Source organism: Macaca fascicularis, chromosome 16 (assembly GCF_037993035.2).
Source record: "Macaca fascicularis isolate 582-1 chromosome 16, T2T-MFA8v1.1".
NCBI classification, from domain to species: Eukaryota; Metazoa; Chordata; class Mammalia; order Primates; family Cercopithecidae; genus Macaca; species Macaca fascicularis.
In genome coordinates, this window is record NC_088390.1 from 2,296,655 (window position 1) to 2,312,113 (window position 15,459).

At 49.4% G+C, this 15,459-nt stretch overlaps 1 protein-coding gene across 7 annotated transcripts in view; it reads right to left on the reverse strand.

Moving 5' to 3' along the window:
- Positions 1-15,459, reverse strand: part of SMG6 (SMG6 nonsense mediated mRNA decay factor) — a 243,592-nt gene that overhangs the window by 113,475 nt on the left and 114,658 nt on the right. For all 7 annotated transcript variants that reach the window (XR_012425112.1, XR_012425113.1, XR_012425114.1 and 4 more), the window contains one exon: positions 13,874-14,042. Coding sequence is in view for 4 of the 7 variants with exons in the window: in XM_005582468.5 (XP_005582525.3) it covers positions 13,874-14,042 (169 nt within the window). In the remaining 3 variants the exon portion in view is untranslated. The remainder of the gene's footprint in view (positions 1-13,873; positions 14,043-15,459) is intronic.

Here is a 15,459-nt window from a genome sequence, read left to right on the forward strand (position 1 = left end):
AATCATACCCCAAATGGGAGGAAACAAAACTGTGCCCAAGGCAGCAATCTAAGGTATGTGTATGTGGAGCTACACAAAGTGGAAATTGATTAGGGGGAGTTTGTAATCCTCACCAGAGAGGAAAAAGAATTTAGAGAATCAGTTGCCTAATGCAGGGCCCTGTCATCTTTCCAGACAGTGTGCCTGAGACGCTCACTCAAACACTCTAGACAGCCAGTGCCTGAGGCTGCTCCCAGAATTCCCCACCGCTGTCCAGCCAAGTATATGCCATACTGAGCACCAGCCTCTCCTCCCCCAGCCACAGCCATGGCGGGTCTAGTCACAATACAGCAAGAGTCATGCAGGTTTTCCTCCTACAATGCTTTAGAAATCTCTTCCCTACACATAGGCAGGCAATCAGGCAATCAATCAATCAATCAATCAATCAATCAAACAAACAAAAACTTCATTCCTGGCCCATCAAGATCCTCACAGGAAGGTAAAGCCTCTTACACACTTCATTAGCGCTGTCTCAGTCATTCCATGCCTCTCCTTTCTCTCATGTGTGGAAGGTTAGATACAGGGTGACCAACCATTCTGGTTTGTGTGGGACTGTCCCGGTTTTAGCACTGAACATCCCCAGAGACCCCCCAGTCCTGGGCAAACTGGGACGGCTGGCTTAACTGTGTATCACCAGGTCCTGGTTGAACCTGAGAAGAAACCTTGAAACTGCGAAGTCTGGCTCTCCCTAATTAAAATTTCAGGGTAGAATTATAAAAAAAGAGGTTCATTTCTCTGTCACCATCACTTGTCAAAAATCGACTGTGGGCCAGAGTCCTGCTTTGGTGGGTGTTGAGGATCCATAAGGCTTTTTTTTTTTTTTCTGCCTACCCAGGGATACTCCAAATTGTGGTAAAGACATAAGGCCAGCCAAGGCTACAGACGTGGCTTTCTTCTCCAGGGAAGCACCTAACTAGGAGTCTGGAACAGATAGTGTCCTATGGATGCTGAGTTTTACTCTAAAAGAAGAGAGATCCATAGGAGAATTACAAGGACAAGCTTCACAATTAGATTCACGAGCTAGAGTGGCAAGAGGCAGTATGTAAAGAGAGCTGTACGAATCATCCTGGGCTGGGTGTGGTGGGCCACCCCTGTAATCCCAGTACTTTGGGAACATGGGAAGGGAGGATCACTTGAGGCCAGGAGTTCAAGACCAGACTGGGCAACACAGTGAGACCCTCTCACTAAAAACACCCAAGAAGAATCATCCTGGAATCTCCCCAGTGGAGTTACTGCCTATGAGTCCTACTAGGGAGGGGTCTCAGATCTAAGCAATTTGTTTCTCTTGGAGACTAAGAATCTTCGGGGGATGGCAGAAAAGGAAGCATTCGAGGCACATGCCACTGAAGGTGACAGTGGGGAAGAAAGTGGAGCAGAGGGATGGGAACTCCCTGACTGGCTCCAGGTGGAAGGAGGCTGCACTGGTTTATTTACTGTAATCATTGCACTAGGAAAAGGCAATGAAATGAAACATCTTGTTTTCAAGAGTGTCCTGGGAACCAGGCAGAACACAGCCCCATTAATCACACAACGGCACATAATCAACACACGTGTACTGCAGAAGTAACTCGCTTCACAGGCTTTACCCAGGAAAAAGAACATGTTTGGGAAGAATCACCGGAGGGACGAGTTTTTGAAAGCCTCTCTCAGCGCAGACACCGACAACCAGACTCATTCACAAAGCTCCATCTTTTGGCTCAGCCGGGTTTGGCTGTCAGAAATGTTTAAATATGGAAAAAAATAAACAGTTGCAACACGTTTCTGTGCAGAGATCTGCCTGAGCTCCTTTGTGATGTAATGGGAAACGCGGCATTCAGGCTACCAGCTGTAGAATAAACAGAACTTCGAGGGTTAAAAGGAACTGAACTTTCCACGACCCCATCTGCAGAGAAGAAAATAATAAGAGGAATGATGCACTGCCCCACAGCCCTGATAGTTTATCCTCCGGTCCCGGCTGCAGAGACAAGCACCGGATGTGATAGGACTGCTCAGGGCCGCCTCCGAGGTTAGTGCTGCCCATGGGAGACGCACAGGGAGGCTCTTCCAGTTCCCCGCTTCCTCCCCCAGTGCCCTGCTGGCCACTTGAGCCCACTGCCTGAGTCTGATCCCACAGCACTGGTGAGCTTTGGCCAACAGGCACTGCTCGGCTGCAGAGCAGCAATTTGGAAAATAAACAGGAAAGACGACAGTGAGAAGGAAGAAGGTGAAAAGTCTCCCAGCTGAATTTTTGGCTTGGGGGCCCTGGTTGGTGCTGTGCAGGTCAAGGCTGCTGCAGGACATAGCTGGGGGTTGGGGGTGGTGTGGGCAGCAGCATCCCCAGCCAGAGAGAGGCGGCCGAAAATTACCCACGGCTGCCACAGTGGGAGGCCCCACATCCCTCTCTCATCCTCCCACCCCTACCATCTTGGATCCAAGATGAAGAAATATGTGGTACCATGTGGTTCTCATTACCATGCTCTCCTGTCCCCTAAGGCTCAGATAAACCAAAACTGACTCCTCCCAGAGACTGTTGGCCACCACTAGGGACCCCTGCCCACATATGCCTTTTTGCCCATTACCACCCACCTTGTACCAAAACCTTAAGACTCACTGCAAAAATAAGGTGGCTGAGAATCCCTACCTCAATGTTGATTTGTAAGACAGCAGCTGATGCCAAAAGACGTAGGGAGTGCCCAGAGTTCCCAACTCAGAAATATAAATAAAAGTGGTCCAAGAGCCAAGCTAGACTGTGCAGAACCCAGGAAATACACAAAGTCTTCAATGAGAGGTCATTTCTGCTCTGGTTAATTCCGATTGGTCTTGTACTCTGGTTGTGAGTAGCTGCCTTCTTCTGGTGTTTCAGGGGGATCACCCAAACTCAGTTCACATTCATGTCATCAGTTATCTCCTTTCATCAAACACCACAGACATGAACACAACTACCCAGAGACCCACGGGCTACACAGTGACTCTCTACAGGAGTGAGGGAGTGTCAGGAAACTCAAAGGAAGAGGTGCTTTGAAAAACCAGGTGAGATGTCTGAACTCAAAAGTTAAGGTATTTGTAAAAGGATGAGGTAATTCCTGGAAGCTGGGCAACATCACCTCAGCTTACCCCAATCAGGCCTCTGGGCTGGGAGGTCAGTTCTGTGGGTGAACATAGGATTTCCTGTCTGTAGAAGGAGAAAAGTTTAACGTTTTCCTGCTTTAATTCCTCATCCCAACCAGGAGCACCTTCTAACCTTCACCCGACAGCAGTCCTTCGACCCTATGGATTCAAGGTTGGCCTGGGCCAAGGAGCCAAAAGTCAAATTCGGGTGGGGTGAGGATCTGTAAAGAGCTGCCACTCTTTTGGAAATGCTTGGGAAATAACTTCCCAAAAGGTTTCCCAAATAATCTCAAACAACTTTTGATTCTAAACGGACCCTCTAGAGTGCTGTGGGCTCAGGCAGGTCCTTCTGGTTTGTTCTGGTTCAATGTACATTTTGGGGAAATTCCCAGAGCCCACAATATCCCACTAAAGTTAGGGCGGATTCTTCCCCAGACAGACACAAGGCAGCCAGAGAATATGAAACTGGGTCCAATGAGCCTGTTTATGGCTCCCAGAATGATGGCCAGGGAGTCTCTCAGCAGCTGTGATGTGATTAGTGAGCAGGGATCAGCAGTTGCAAGGTGACCCACTGGCCCAACCCCACAGAACACACCACACACCAGGACAGCAGACCCCTGGCTGGAGTCTGAAAGCCAGATCCTAGTTTGGGACAAACCAGCAGTGACTAGTTACAAGTATGCACTCAGAACCAAGGCTCACTTGCTTCCCTACAGACATGCATTCACTTAGTCCACCAGGAAAGGAAAAAAATAAGAGTTAATTTACTTTTTATTGCCTCAGAATTCCAAGGTTTAATGTATCTGTCAGTTTGAGTGCAGTGCAGCTGCTGGCCGATACAATGCAGCCCAGGCCAGCCCAGGTGACTGGGGAAACACATTTCACAGAAACAAACCAACACACACTCCTGGCTGGTTGTTTGGGGGATATGGACTCGGGGAATCAGATTAACCCTTCAGGCTGAGGTGAGTTCTGCAAATAGCCATAGAAAGGTAGCTGAAGTCCAGGCAACTGAGAAGCCCTGCTCTCAGACGGGCCATGGGCTTCTGTGTTCCTAAAATGTGGCTTTTCTCACAGGAGAGGTTATCCAACTGCAGCATCCCCTGACAGATTAAGGAATGCCAGTTGAGACACGTTAACTACAGTAATCTACCTTCTTGCCCAGAGCTCAGAAAGGGACTCTGCCAGCTTCACAGGGAAGGGGTCAGGCAGGACTTTTTCTGAAAGCTCCACTGGGGCAGGACTGAGAGGAGGAGAGAGTCTGAAAAGAGCGGAGCACTAACGCCTGACCAAGACTCAGTCCATCTTTCTGGCAAGTCTAAGGAGGACGAAGCACTCATACCCTCCTTCATATTTTACTGGGGGAACAAGCTGACTGGTGATTAATATCAAGTACAATGACCCCACGTTACAAGCCTGCTGGGGCCTGTGGAGGTGGCCATTTCCTGTGTAATACCAGCTTGTTTAAACACTAGCACTCAAACTCCACAGCTGCAGAACAAACCCGGAAAGAGCTGAGTGAGAAGAAGCCGTGCATTGTGTTTCAGAGCGATGGAAGATCAGAGAAGCAGCACAGATGGGAAACAAGTTGGGTCTTCTGGTTCCCGGAGTGAGGAGATCTGGAAACACAGCCAAGATGGCACAGAAGCTAGGCACAAGGAAGCCGAAAAAGAGGATACCTGTGTGGTACAGACAAAGACAGACAAACGGCTGTAACAAGAGAGCCACACCTAAGACATGCAGTATCTGCTTTTTCAAACTGTTTCCCTGTGGGCCATTACATCCTGGCCTACAACTCTCCACACAGGGGTCAGAGGCTAACATGAGACCACTGTTGCCGTGGAGAACTTCTCACTCCACTGGAGAAAACTGCGGGAAGTCAGCAGCTAACAGCAGAAATGGACTTGAATCCAGTAAGTCTGGCAGAGTTTTAAGAATAATACCTGGGCTTGAAATGGCTCAGCACGCCTCTTGGAAAGTCAAGATGTCATGCCAACTCTGTCTGCAGCGGGCTAAGGATTTGATTCTGGTACCTCAGTGCTAGGTAGCTCAATAGGCCCGGGGTTGGGGTGGAGATGGGGAGAATTCTATGCAGCTCCTGGAGATTTCTAGCAACAATGTGTCATCTAGATGCCACATGATACAAAGAAGAGACAAAGGTATCAAAGGTCACCATTCCAGGAGTTAAGATATGAGCAGCAAGATACCATCCTCTAAGAATAAGATGTTTACTGGGTGACCGACCACTACAGAGTATAAGACTTAGGTGAAGATAATCCCTTCTATCTTTCTCGTTTATACCAACAAGTCAACTTGGGCCTTTGGGAGAGTACTCACCCTAAATCAATTTTTCCCAAAAGGGCAAGTCAAATTCTGAAGCTTAGTCATCCTGCCCTACTGCAAGAATATAAACCTCTCCACGTTCTAAGCAGGGCAGCTGGAACCCTATGACCAGCAATAGGTCACAGTAACCTCATTCCAGGATTTCTCAAGTATCAGAGCACCTCTACCATCCACTGCCCCCAACATGTATGGGGTCAGTGCCTTATTTTATTTCAGTTCTCCAAAGCTACACTCGTATGTACAGCCTCAGTCGTATCATTGTGGTGTGTTAAACCCATCAGCACTGTATGTTTGGGAAAGAGCAGCCCCTAGGGGATCTTGACATCTCCACGGCATGAGGGGAGCCCTCGGCGGCCTCCCTGGTGCGGATTCTCACGGTTCCTGCCTCTCTAAACTTTTAGCTGTAACCACTCCAACACGTCTTCTTAGCTTAGCACACATTGGACCCAAATAACCTCAGCCCAGAGCTGGAAAGTACTCTCCCTGGGGTCAGCTGCTGTACCCTGCTGGGGTCAGACTGGAGCCTTAGGCCAACACCCCTTCCTCTCACAAGGAGTCCTATGGGAGGCGTGGGGAGGGGACAGGGGCTCCTGCCGTGGGAGAGATCACGTGTGCCCCACTCAGCATTCGGAGGAAGAGGAACCCCCTGGTGCCAGGCTGCAGTGCTAACGCCCCAACCCGGAGCCAGGGAGACTGGGTGGGGAGCCAGGGTAGCAAAGGGGCTTCCCACAGTCACCACCACTTCCTTCAGGGAAGTGCTGATGGACTATTACTCAGTGACCTCCTAAAATGCCCTTTTGGGAAGACGTACTAAGCGTCCTTGAAGGGGTGCCGATTAGGCTTGGGATTAGTTCTTATTTCAGAGCTGCCCTATGAAGGTGAGTGAACTAGTTGTTTTTAACTTGAGAATTTCTATCTCATCTACAGAGTCAACACACGGAAGCTCCCTGAGGAAGTCAGCTTACTGCATATGCCCTACGTCTCCCTCTTTCTCCCTACGTGACAATACCTCAGAGGGCTCCCGACGACCCTTCTCCACTGTGCTCTGTAGACTATGGAAGACGAACCATGGAAAAGCAGCAAGGACAAGAATTTCTAGAGTTTTTTTTTTTTTAAACAGTACTCCAATCCAACAGTGTGATAAATGCATCCGAGCTACAATTAGGAAGATATATAGCATCAGAATGCGAAGGTCTGGGCAGCCTGGTGAAACGCGGGCTCTCCAGAGCCCCAGCTATGTTTCCCATTATGTAACCCTGGTCATGGGCAGACAGCCAGACTCCAAATGAAAAAGAGACTCTGGCTTGGCACTGGTTCTATTTTCCTATCCTCATTCGGGGTCAGCGCAGTGTCATACAGCTGCAGAGAAAGCTCTGGGGATTAAACCTGGGAAAGCCTCCAAGACTAGGACCTGGGTTCAAGTACCAGCTGAAAGCAATAAACCAACTGCCACAGCTGGGCTAGGTTTGGATGTTCTCAAAGTCCCCTGACTCTTTCACTTACTGAGAACTAGAGATCAGGATAAGTGAAGATTTGGCCTCGGCAGAGACTGAAATGAGGTAGGCTGTCCCACTGCCCTAGCCTTGCCAAAGGTCCTGGGATGCAAGGGGTCACTATGCTCAGGTTCATGAAGCCTGTAGCTCTACTACTCTCTAGCACGACTTTGCTTGTGCTCACTTGCCGAAGTAGGGGCGCAGCTGCCTCTCCCTTCTCACCAGAGGCTTGGTGTGGAAGGGAACACAAACTCTGCTACCAGATGGGGCAAGTAGATGGGCCCTCCAAACACAGCAGTCTGTTCTAAATACACCAACTTTCACAGTGGCCCCAGACCACTCTCCACATCCTGCTATAATCCTCTATCCCAACAAACTCCTGGGATTACGAAGCCATTCTGTTACAATCCCTAACGGGTACAAATGGGAAATCAACTTGCTTCCATACATGCTGGCTCTGGCACACAGATCTAATAAGTGCCACAGTGAGGGAAGGCCCCCATGCCCAGCAATCCTGCCCTCCTCACTCTGCAGTGCCAGCAATACTCTCATCACCACCCTAAGTGTTTCACATGTGCCTGCTACTGTGGACTTGACTGGAAGGAAGAGGAGAGAACCAAGGAAACTAATGATGAAGCCTGGAATTCCCCTCAGAGAGGGGAAGATGCTGTGCAATGATTCTCTAACTGCATAAGGAAAGAAGGTAACAATTAAAGACAGGGAGGGAACGAAGGAAGAGAGATGAAAGAAGGGTCCCACGTGTCAGAGGGACCATTTGCAAGTGGGGTTTCTGGAGGAAAAGCAAAGGGGACTTCCTCTTTGTAGGAAAAACAGGCTCTCTGGTCACCTTATCTTAGGATCAGAGAAATGTATCTTTGCAAAGAAGAAACGCAGGCAAAGACCAATGAAAGCATGCCAAGAAAGGGCACTAAACAGCAGCCATTTCCTTCCTGCTCCCTCGAGAGCATTTCCAAACCCTTCAAAACGAAGAGCATCAAGAAGGACTTTACAAGCGTCGGGGGGTCACAGTTTCGGCATCTACAGAACCACTGGGGTGTGTTACTCTCTATGACCTTACAAGAAAAGCCTCTTCAATCTATAAGGTCGGTGGGCACAAGATAAAGTTTGAAACCCACAGAAGCACCATACCCTTGCCAATCTCTCAGAGTATTTACTCAGTGAGTATTAGGAAGCTACATGAGAATATGGGAAACAAAAGGAGGAAGGTGCAATTCTGATTCCATTTTCCAGTCCTCTGATCTGAAGGCTCTGAGGTGGGACTACCCTCCGTGGTAGTCAGGCCAGGTTTGCTCTGTTGAACAGGGGCACCAATCCTTAAATAGCCATGCCTTGGGGTCAGGCCCCAGGATAGCAAAGCCTCTCTTTCATGCTTAAACTTGCATTCCAGAGATAACCAGCTGCTGATCCTAACTGCAGAGAGAGAGAAAGAGAGCACAGGAGGAGACGTTTTTCTCTATTACACTGATCTCTCTAGCCCAGTCTGGCTTCACGAGAGAGCAAGTGGTATCCACAGCTACAGTAATGTATTTGCTGGGCAATTAAATTCAATATACTATTTGGTCAGATTTGCTCTCCTCGTGAAGAAGTCTGAGAAGACTAAGCAAATATGACTCAAATGTCCCAACCCCCTCTGCCTCTCTGTAGCCCAGAATGTGAAGCCCAGCCGGGGATGGCTGTAGCTTGGACCACGTGCCTGCCTGTAGATTGAGCCCTTGCCCAAAGATGGGCAGCAGCTCAGAGCCGGCAACGAGCCATTTGCTGCAGCATCCAAAGAGAAAACAGACTCAGCATCTCAAGCAAATGAGACCCAGCACTTCCTGTGTGAGCTTTCCATTTCCTCAGCCAAACAAAAGCCAAAAAGGAGTGAGAGAGGGAGGAGGGATGAAGGGAGACATGCTGCGTGAGAGAGCTAGCAGACCTGTGGCCCGGGATCTGGGTAAACAGGGGCTGTGTGAATCCTATCTAAGCGACCGGTGGTTATGAGGTGAGGTGACCCAGGGAAGGCCCAGGCTCCAGGGACAGATGGTCTGCCTCCCTACCCTGAGAGTAAGGAAGGGACACTCAGTGACCCTTGTGCATGCTCAGAAGCAGTGGCTTAGATACTTGGAGAACTGAGTCCTTTCTTGGCATTTTCTTCCCAAAACTGCCAACTGCCTAGTCCTCATTAGAGATTAATAGCCTGAAAAGTTTGAGGCTGTAGATGTTAACTCTTTGGGGATCACTGCTGAGAAACAGCTGTCCCCTAGCCAGCAGATCCATCAGTTCCTTTCTGTGGCCCCAGCTGCACAGCTTGGAGCTCCAAGGCTTCAGCCTGGAGTGCATTTTGGAAACCTAGGAGGGCCCACAGATAGGATACAGAGAACTGTCCGATGCTGTGAGTGCCGACCACACAGTGACAGAGCTAGAGGTGGGAAGGGCATGGGGAGACTGAGATTAATAACAGTCCAGAGGTGCATCCTGAGGCAAGGACAGGGAAAAAACTGAGAAAGAAAGGAGGAAGAATCAGACTACACAGTCTACACAGAAACTGTTGCCCAGAAATCTCTGCTTTACCTTCCCTCTGGAGGTCACCCATGACTCTAGGAGACTCACATAGCTGGTCCCCAGGTCAGACAAGCTCCCCTCCCTACTCCCCAAAAGTGCCCTCCACAGTAGCCAGGGTCTCCATAATCTATCCTCCAGCATTACTTCTCTCCAGAGAAGAACACTGGAGATGCTTGTTCTGAAACACACATAAATGCATAACACAGAGCATGAAGGAGCTTTGGTACAAAGCACCAGCCGAAGACCACACTCAGAGAATGCGGCGTAGGGGAAGAAAAGGAAGAGGGAAACGAGAAATGGTGGGGGTGAAACGGAGAAAAACAGAGACACCAAGGAAGAGTAGAGATAAGAAAGAGAGGCCCAGCACTGTGGCAGGCCGAGGCAGACTGCTTTAGTCCAGGAGATCAAGGCCAGCTTGGGCAACATGGCAAAGACCCATTTCTATTTTAAAAATACAAAAAATTAGCTAGGTGTGGTGGTGCACGCCTGTAGTCCCAGCTACTTGACAGACTGAGGTGGGAGAATCACCTGAGCCCAGGAGGTCGAGGCTGCAGCGAGCTGTGATTGTGCCAATGCACTCCAGCCTGGGTGACAGAGCGAGACCCTGGGAAAGGAAGGTAGAAAGGCAGGAAGGGAGGGAAGAAGGAAGAAGAAAGAAAGAAGAAAGAAGGGAGGGAGGGAGGGAAAAATTAAAGTGAGCAGGAGGGAGAGATGAACAGTCAACAGGGCTGAACAGAGATGGAGCCTACACACACGTACATGAAGATACAATTGTACAAACATGAACACACATAGTGACACTAACACAAAGAAGAATGTGACAGATGGAACATGGACAGAGATTGAAGTCAGCAAGCTTTTTCTGTAATGAGCTGGATTGCAAATATCCTAGGCCGTGTGAACCACACAGCCTGTGGCAACTACTCAACTCTGCTCTGTAATGTGAAATCAGCCATAGACACAGTGTAAACAAATAAGCATGGTTATATTCCAATCAACTTTATGGACACTAAAATCTGACTTTTATACAATTTTCATGAGTCATGAAATGGTACTCGTTTGATTTTTTGTTTAACCATATAAAAATGTAAACCATTATTAGCTTGTGGGCCATGGTATGCTGATCCCTGATACAGGCGCACGCGCGCGCGCGCACACACACACACACACACAGCAGAGGCAGACAAAAGCAGAGGCAAGGAGAAACGCAGAGGCAGGCAGGCAGAGACAGGTGAGGATAGACAGACAGACAGGGAGGCAGGTAAAAGGCAAGGCAGGCAGACACAAGAAGACCCACATACACAGAAATCCCCCCTCTAACAGAGAGATCCAGACTGGCACACAGAGACACAGTTACACACAAACATGGACATGAACACAGACATTCAGGAACATATACTCACAGACACAGACACAGACATGAATGGGACCAAAGCAGACTCAGACTGACATGGACTCAGAATCAGAAAGACACAGGTTGGACATGCTGGCTCATGCCTGTAATCCCAGCACTTTTAGAGACAGAGGTGGGTGGATCACTGGAGGGCAGGAGTTTTGAGACCAGCCTGACCAACATGGTGAAACCCCATCTCTACTAAACCCAAAGAAATTAGCCAGACCTGGTGGCTCACACCTATAAGCCCAGCTACTCGGGAGGCTGAGGTGGGAGAATTGCTTGAACCCAGGAGGCGGAGGTTGCAGTGGGCCGAGATCATGCCACTGCACTCGAACCTGGGCAACAGAGCAAGACTCTGTCTGGGAAAGGAAAAAAAAAAAAAAAGAAAAAAAAGGCCAGACGCGGTGGCTCACACCTGCAATCCCAGCACTTTGGGAGGCCAAGGTGGGTGGATCACCTGAGGTCAGGAGTTTCAGACCAGCCTGGCCAACATGGTCAAATCTTATCTCTACTAAAAACACAAAATTAGCTGGGTATGGTGGTACATGCCTGTAGTCCCAGCTACTTGGGAGGCTGAGGCAGGAGAATTGCTTAAACATGGGAGGCCAAGGTTGCAGTAAGCTGAGGTCACGCCATTATACTCCAGCCTGGGCAACAAGAGCAAAACTCCGTCTCAAAAAAAAAAAAGGCTGGGCACGGTGGTTCACGCCTATAATCCCAGCACTTTGGGAGGCCGAGGTGAGTGGATCGCCGAGGTCAGGAGCTTGAGACCAGCCTGGCCAATGTGGTGAAACCCCGTCTCTATTAAAAATACAAAAACTAGCCGGGCATGGTGGCAGATGCCTGTAATCCCAGCGACACGGGAGGCTGAGGTAGGAGAATAGCTTGAACCCAGGAAACAGAGGTCGCAGTGAGCCAAGATTGTGCCACTGCACTCCAGCCTGGGCGACAGAGCGGGACTCCATCTCAAAAAAAAAACACACAGCTATAGATGCGGACACAGAGACATGGAAACACAGAAAGAGACCTCCATGGGGACACATGAACCCCATACAGAGACATATATACTCAAGGATATACAGACACAAACAGGTATAGACACAAATACAGACACAGATATGGACATCCCACATGAACACATACGGTAACACACGTGGCCACAGTTGGATGGATGCACATGGACACGTAAACACAGACAGACATGGATAGGCACACCGAAAGACCCCCAGACAGGCCCCCAGAGGCAGACACACAGAACTCTGCACTCAGACACAGACACTAAGACACACACAGACTTACAGACACACAGACAAATGGACCTAGACAAGCACAGAGTCGGACACAACCCAGACACAGATACAGACAAAGATAAAAGAAGTAACCATACGGGGTTGCACAACACTCTGTAAATGTAATTTATGTCACTGAACTTAGAAATGGTTAACATGGCAAATGTTATATATATTTATCTCCACAACTAAAAAAAAGAAAAAGGCATACAAACACATAAACTGATCTACGTAAATACACCCAGGCAGACACACAGACTCCAACACCTGCCCCCCGCCCCCAATACACAAATGCTCTGTCCCACACACAAATGCTCTGAGAGACGCCACAGTGACACACAAAGACAGGGGGTGAGGGCAGGGGCATGGTGAGAAGACGGGACGAGGGCAGGGGCATAGTGAGAAGACGGAGATGAGGGCACAGGCATGGTGAGAAGACGGGATGAGGGCATGGGCATGGTGAGAAGATGGAGACGAGGGCAGGGGCATGGTGAGAAGACGGGGCGAGGGCAGGGGCATGGTGAGAAGATGGGGCGAGGGCAGGGGCATGGTGAGAAGACGGAGACGAGGGCAGGGGCATGGTGAGAAGACGGGACGAGGGCAGGGGCATGGTGAGAAGACAGGGGGTGAGGGCACAGGCATGGTGAGAAGATGGGACGAGGGCAGGGGCATGGTGAGAAGACGGAGACGAGGGCAAGGGCATGGTGAGAGGACGGAGACGAGGGCAGAGGCATGGTGAGAAGATGGGGCAATGGCAGGGCCATGGTGAGAAGATGGGGCAATGGCAGGGGCATGGTGAGAATACAGGGGGCAAGGGCAGGGGCATGGTGAGAGGGCAGGGGCATGGTGAGAAGACAGGGCATGAGTGAATGGAGGAGAAATGTGCCTGCACTCAGCCTCCCCACATGCTGCCATGCCAGGAGACAAAGTGCAGAAGGCAGCACAAGTAGCAGTGCAAGAGCCTTAAAGATGCAGAGAAGGCCGGGTGTGGTGGGTCATGCCTGTCATCCCAGCACTGTGGGAGGCCGAGGCAGGTGGATCACCTGAGCTCAAGATTTTAAGATCAGCCTGGGCAACATGGCAAAAAATACATGTTTTTCTCTACCAAAAAATACAAAAAATGAGCCAGGCGTGGTGGTGTGCACCTGTGGTACCAGCTACTCAGGAGGCCGAAGCAGGAGGATCACATGAGCTGGGAGGTGGAGGTTGCAGTGAGCTGAGATCGTGCCACTGCATCCAGTCTGGGTGACAAAGTGAGACCCTATCTCAAAAAAAAAAAAAGCAAGATGCACAGAAAAGCTAGTAAGAGAAAGAAACAAAGTCTCACACATATCCACACAGATCCAGACTCCAGAGGCAGCTGCAGAGATGGTGAGTATGCACAATATGGAGTGAGGATGAGGGAGGGAGAGCAAGAACAAATAAAATGGAGAGTGAGAGGAAAGAGTGAGTGTGAGAGGAGAGGGAAGAAGCCTGGAGAACAGGAAAAAATAATCGAAAACATCAGAGGACAGGGAAGGTGTTCAAAAAAAGTTCAAGTAAAGAAGAAACAGAGAAGCAAGCTGTGGGCAGAAAGAAACAGAGCAGGATGAAGAGGGGAGATGTAGGAACACGGGCAGGCCCAGGCCAGTGGTGCTAAAGCAATGGGCAGGTCAACTCACTGCGAAGGCAGATCCAGGGATGTGGGAGGAGGATTCCAGGTGTCTGGGTAGCCGAGCATCCAATCTGACCAGACTTTGACACTAGGGAGCAGCTCCTTCAGGTCCGGGACAAAGGAAGACACCTTGATGTCATCTTGGTCCTCCTGGTCCTCAGGAGAGGACAGCTGAGCTGCAGAGGCAAAGGGTGAGAACTGGGCCTATGTCTGCTGTAGCCCCCGAGTGAGGCCTGGGGCGCTGGGACGGCAGCAAGCTCTTAGGGAAGGGAGACCAAGTCCACAGGAAAGATGGGCCCGGAAGCGAGGAGAAGCGCCAGCACCTAAGAGGATTCTGAAAAGTAGGACAAACAGAGAACCAGTGTACTGGGTCTGCCCCTGGACACCACTGCTTCTGCTTCACCTGTGGCTTGGCCGAAGCCTCTCCTTTGGCCTCCAGCCCGCCCTGCCAGCCTTCCTTCAGCACAGTACCAAGATGGCACCAGAGTTCTTGCCAAAACTGCATGACCTGAATTTAATCACAAGGAAACATCAGACAAACCCAAACTGTGGGACACTGTACAAATGATTTACATTCTTCAAAAATAACAAGGCAGGCCAGGTGCGGTGGCTCACGCCTGTAATCCCAGCACTTTGGGAGGCCGAGGTGGGCAGATCACAAGGTCAGGAGATCGAGACCATCCTGGCTAACACCGTGAAACTTCGTCTCTACTAAAAATACAAAAAATTAGCTGGGCGCAGTGGCGGGCGCCTGCAGTCCCAGCTACTCAGGAGGCTGAGGCAGGAGAATGGTGTGAACCCGGGAGGCGGAGCTTGCAGGGAGCCGAGATCACGCCACTGCACTCCAGCCTGGGCGACAGAGCGAGACTCTGTCTCAAAAAAAAAAAAAAAAAAAAAAAAAAAGACAAGGACATGTAGGACAAAAGAAGATCGAAAAACCATCCCAAATTAAAGGACAACCAAAGAGACACGATGACATCTAAATGCAATGTGTGCTCCTGCACTGGATCCCAGAGAAGACAACAACTTTGTTTTCCCCTTGCTGTAGAGAAATTAGGGCAACTGGCACAAACTAAATAAGGTCTGTGAATGCAGTAATAGTATTTTATCAATGTTGACTTCTGATTTTGATAATTGTCATTAAGAGAATATCCTTATTATTAGGAATACAGAGTCAAGTATTTGGGGGGTAAAGGGCCAGCAACTCTAATTTAAAGTCAAATTGTTCAGAAGAAAAATAATAACCTTAAGTATGTGTGTATGGGAAGACGAACGTAAGGCCACATGGTAAAATGTTAACTGGGGAATCTGGCTGGTGGGTATATGAGTTGTCTGCACTATTCTTGCTACTGTTCTGTAAATCTGAACTTATTTCAAAATAAAAAGTTGCCTTTCTGTCCCTAAAAAAAAAAAGCAGCCTCCGTAGCTGGAGGCATTCACAAGGCTAGTGTGGCATGAGGCGACAGTGAGGTCTGATTAAGTCACTAATATTGATCTAGGAGCAGAAAAGAAAGGTGTAACCTTCAGCCCTATCTTCTACTGCTATGGCAATCAGGCTTGGACTTCTAAGGGCAGCCTTAAAGGATATGGGAT